Source organism: Rutidosis leptorrhynchoides, chromosome 7 (assembly GCF_046630445.1).
Source record: "Rutidosis leptorrhynchoides isolate AG116_Rl617_1_P2 chromosome 7, CSIRO_AGI_Rlap_v1, whole genome shotgun sequence".
In the NCBI taxonomy this organism is placed as follows: domain Eukaryota; kingdom Viridiplantae; phylum Streptophyta; class Magnoliopsida; order Asterales; family Asteraceae; genus Rutidosis; species Rutidosis leptorrhynchoides.
The window spans coordinates 295,917,342-295,921,664 of record NC_092339.1 but is presented as its reverse complement, the minus strand read 5'-3'; the positions used below and the strand labels follow the sequence as shown (position 1 = coordinate 295,921,664).

General features: G+C 38.9%; 1 protein-coding gene across 1 annotated transcript; it reads left to right on the top strand.

The window, feature by feature from the left end:
* Window positions 1–1,554: 1,554 nt before the first annotated feature.
* LOC139860091 (uncharacterized) lies at window positions 1,555–2,238 on the top strand. The gene has a single exon (XM_071848865.1). The coding sequence runs from the start codon at window positions 1,555–1,557 to the stop codon at window positions 2,236–2,238; it is 684 nt and encodes a 227-aa protein (XP_071704966.1).
* The last annotated feature ends 2,085 nt before the right edge of the window (window positions 2,239–4,323 follow it).

The window sequence follows — 4,323 nt, the reverse complement described above, 5'->3', positions numbered from 1 at the left end:
ATCATGTCCGAAGGAGGATCCCGGAATGATAGGGGATATTTTTATATGTATCTAGTTAATATCGGTTACCAGGTGTTCACCATATGAATGATTATTTTTGTCTCTATGCATGGGACGTATATTTATGAGAACTGGAAATGAAATTCTTGTGGTCTATTAAAATGATGGAAATAAATGATTATGATAAACTAATGAACTCACCAACCTTTTGGTTGACACTTTAAAGCATGTTTATTCTCAGGTGTTAAAGAAATCTTCCGCTGTGCATTTGCTCATTTTAAAGATATTACTTGAAGTCTTTCATAGCATATTTCGAAGAACGTTGCATTCGAGTCATTGAGTTCATCAAAGATTATTATTAAATCAATTTATAGTTGGATAGTGGATATTATGAAATTGTATGCATGCCTGTCAATTTTCGATGTAAATAAAGTTTGTCTTTTAAAAACGAATGCAATGTTTGTAAAATGTATCATATAGAGGTCAAATACCTCGCAATGTAATCAACTATTGTGAATCGTTTATAATGTATATGAACGTGTCCTTTCACCACTACCCCAAAATCAATACGTATGGCCTCAGGGAGTACCGTGCGTAAATCAAACCCTATCTTCGTAGGAACCATGCCCATACTGACCTCACAGAATCTTCCTCTGGCACCCGGAACCAATCCCTACTATTATTAGACCTGGAACATTCCACAAAACCCTCAACCGACCGTGTGGACACACAACCAAGGAGGAACCACCCGACCATTGGAAACTCCGAACACAGAAAACCCTTGGGGAAACCAGAAGACTCCCTTCGTCCCAAGCATCCAACGCTGTCCATTCCCCGACGGGATGAAGATACCAGCTCACTTGGTATATTATGAAGGAAAAGATGACCTCATAGGACTTCCTGAATATCTTCGAAGGGGCAGCAAGAATGTCAAAATGGAGCATACCAGTAGCATGTCATGGTGTTTCCTATACGCTGAAAGGTGACGCCAGAGTCTGGTTCGATTCTCTCCTCAATCTTCGAAGACCTTAAGCGTCAATTCAGATCTAAGTTTAGTCAGCAAAAGCGCCACAAGAAAAACCATGTAGCAGCTCACAGCATAAGGCAAAGAGATAACGAAGGTACAAGGGCCTTCCTCGTTAGATACACCAACGAAACCCAACAGATTCCAGACCTACAAGAGTCTGAGAGGATCTCGGGGTTATTGTATGGATGGAAAGTCCGTAACCTTATCGAGCACTTGAGCAGAGACCTTCCCTCCACCTACGAAGCCTTATTAAATAAAGCCTACGTATGGTTGGATGCTAAAGAAACAACAAGGAACTTTATTCAAGATGAACCATTAACACACAAACAGAATGAGAGGTCAGAGGGAAAGGGAGAAATGAACGAAAAAAAGACGACAGAAACAAGTTTGGACCGTACCGAAGAGATTCTGGAGCAGAGATATTGGGGATACTCATAAAATCCCCAAAGGAAATACTAGCTACGGAGAAAGCAGCGAATCATTTTAAAGCTCCGGGACGACTGTCGAGTAAAGGAAAACTAAGGGATATGAATAGGTTCTGCGATTTTCATAGTGACTACGGTCATGATACCGACGAGTTCTTCAATCTCAAAAAAGCAATCGAAGAGGCGGTTCGATCCGGGAAGTTATATCACCTCATCAAGGTTATACGAAACCCGAAGAAAGAAAGAGTAGACGAGCCACTGGACGAAGAAAAGAAACCACAGATAGATAAAGCCATATTCACGATAGATTCGTATCAACCCTACAAGAAAAGAGGAAGTAGCTATGGGATCATGGGATACGATGAAGTTTTCTTTCCAGCATTAGACACTATTACCCCATCAGATCTCCCGGTCACTATAAGCGAAAAAATCTACAACATGCGACTTCATAGGATATACCTCGACGGAGGAAGCACCTGCGATGTCATGTATGAACATTGCTTCGCCCAACTCAACCTAGCTATCAGAACTCGTCTATCGCCAGCCCAAGCTCCCTTGGTAGGATTTTCGGGAGAAAGGTGTTGGGCTATTGGGGAAATCAAGCTGGAACTTACTATCGGCGAACCACCATTCTCAAGAACCGAAACGCTCAACCTCGCCATCATACGATCTGCTTCCCCACACAATATCTTGCTTGAAAGGGTAGCCATTCGGAAAATGGGAATGATAGTCTCAACAATACATCAGTTAGTAAAATTTCATACTTCCGAAGGTATAGGGACGTAGGCTTCCACCTACGACAGAGAGAAAATCTTACTGGCCATAAGACGATCGATGGAGGAACCCAGGGGATTCATCATGGAAACATCCATGGGAAAAGTACCAAGAGGCAAGACAATATTCAACTTCGTGTCACAAGAAGAAAAAATCATAAAGGATTAAGATGACGAGGCAGAAGTTAAACCATTAAGTCCGCGAGCTTCAGTGAAAAATCAGTCGTTCGATGGTTTAAGGCTTGCCAGGGAAATTGAAGCACGTCACTTCCATAACCCAACTAACGAACTGACAACAAGGAACCTGGAAGAAATTAGCAACCCAGTCAAAAAGAGGGTGAAAAGGGGAAACCTATCCCACGCAACTGAAAAAACAACGAACATCTCGTCATTAGGATTCAGTCAATGCTTATGATTATTTTGCAGTCGACGTAAAATGTAAAATGTTATTGAAGCCTATAAACTTCCTACTGGAGAACTTAATGCACTTCCTACATGTTTTGATGCATTAAATCCAACATTATGAAGTGAATCACTAAGTAATGAGATGGAAAAGCAGTGTCTCGACACTAGCTAGATTAGGGGCAAAAAAAAAAAAAAAACACATGCCCAAAATATCACCAAGGATTCTCTACTAAAGGGAGTACCAACCATACATATCTGTGATCACAAATATTAAAAACCTAAAAGAAGGAATGGTAAATAAACCCATCCTGATAGGTAAAAATACCATGGTAAAAAATTAGGAATCCTCGCTCAAAGGATGCCTAAACAAAAAGATCACGAAGTGATGTCTTCGTGATTACTAAAGCAAGGGATACAAAAGTACCCTTGTATAAATTAAAGGATTCCCATGAAAAGGAATCCAAAGAAAACATCACGATGGAATAACCTTCGTGATTATTTAAGCAAGGGATACAAAAGTACCCTTGCACAAATTAAAGGATTCCCATGCAAAGGGAATTCGAAGAAAACATCACGAAGGAATAACCTTCGTGATCACTAAAGTAAGGGATACAAAAGTAGCTTTGTACAAATTAAAGGATTCCGATGCAAAAGGAATCCAAAGAAGACATCACAGAGGAATAACCTTCGTGATCACTAAAGCAAGGGATACAAAAGTACCCTTGTACAAATTAAAGGATTCTCATGCAGAGGGAATCCAAAGAAAACATCACGAAGGAATAACCTTCGTGATCACTAAAGTAAGGGATACAAAAGTACCCTTGTATAAATTAAAGGATTCCATGCAAACGAATCTAAAGAAAACATCACGAAGGAATAACCTTCGTGATTATTTAAGCAAGGGATACAAAAGTACCCTTGTATAAATTAAAGGATTCCCATGCAAAGACATCCAAAGAAAATATCATGAAGGAATAACCTTCGTGATTATTTAAACAAGGGATATAAAAGTACCTTTGTATAAATTAAAGGATTCCCATGCAAAGGGAATCTAAAGAAAACATCACGAAGGAATAACCTTCGTGATTATTTAAGCAAGGGATACAAAAGTACACTTGTATAAATTAAAGGATTCCAATGTAAAGGAATCCAAAGACAACATCACGAAGGAATAACCTTCGTGAATCGTGATTAATCAAGCAAGGGATACAAAAGTACCCTTGTATAGCTTAAAGGATTCCCATATAAAGGGTATCTACAAAAAACATCGTGAAAGAATAACCTTCGTGATTATTAAAGCAAAGGATACAAAAGTACCCTTGTATAAATTAAAGGATTCCCATGCAAAGAAAGCATCACGAAGGAATAACCTTTATGACTATTCAAGCAAGGGATATAAAAGTACCCTTGTATAAATTAAAGGATTCACATGCAAAGGGAATCCAAAGAAAACATCACGAAGGAATAACCTTCGTGATTATCAAAGAAAGGGATACAAAAGTACCCTTGTATAAATTAAAGGATTTCCATGCAAAGGGAGTCCAAAGAAAACATCACGAAGGAATAACCTTCGTGATTATTAAAGCAAGGGATATAAAAGTACCCTTGTATAAATTAAAGGATTCACATGCAAAGGGAATCCAAAGAAAACATCACGAAGGAATAACATTCGTGATTATTAAAGCAAGGGATA

Coding starts and splice junctions, on each gene's coding strand:
- LOC139860091 (XM_071848865.1), top strand. CDS start 1,555: ATGAATAGGTTCTGCGATTTTCATAGTGACTACGGTCATGATACCGAC.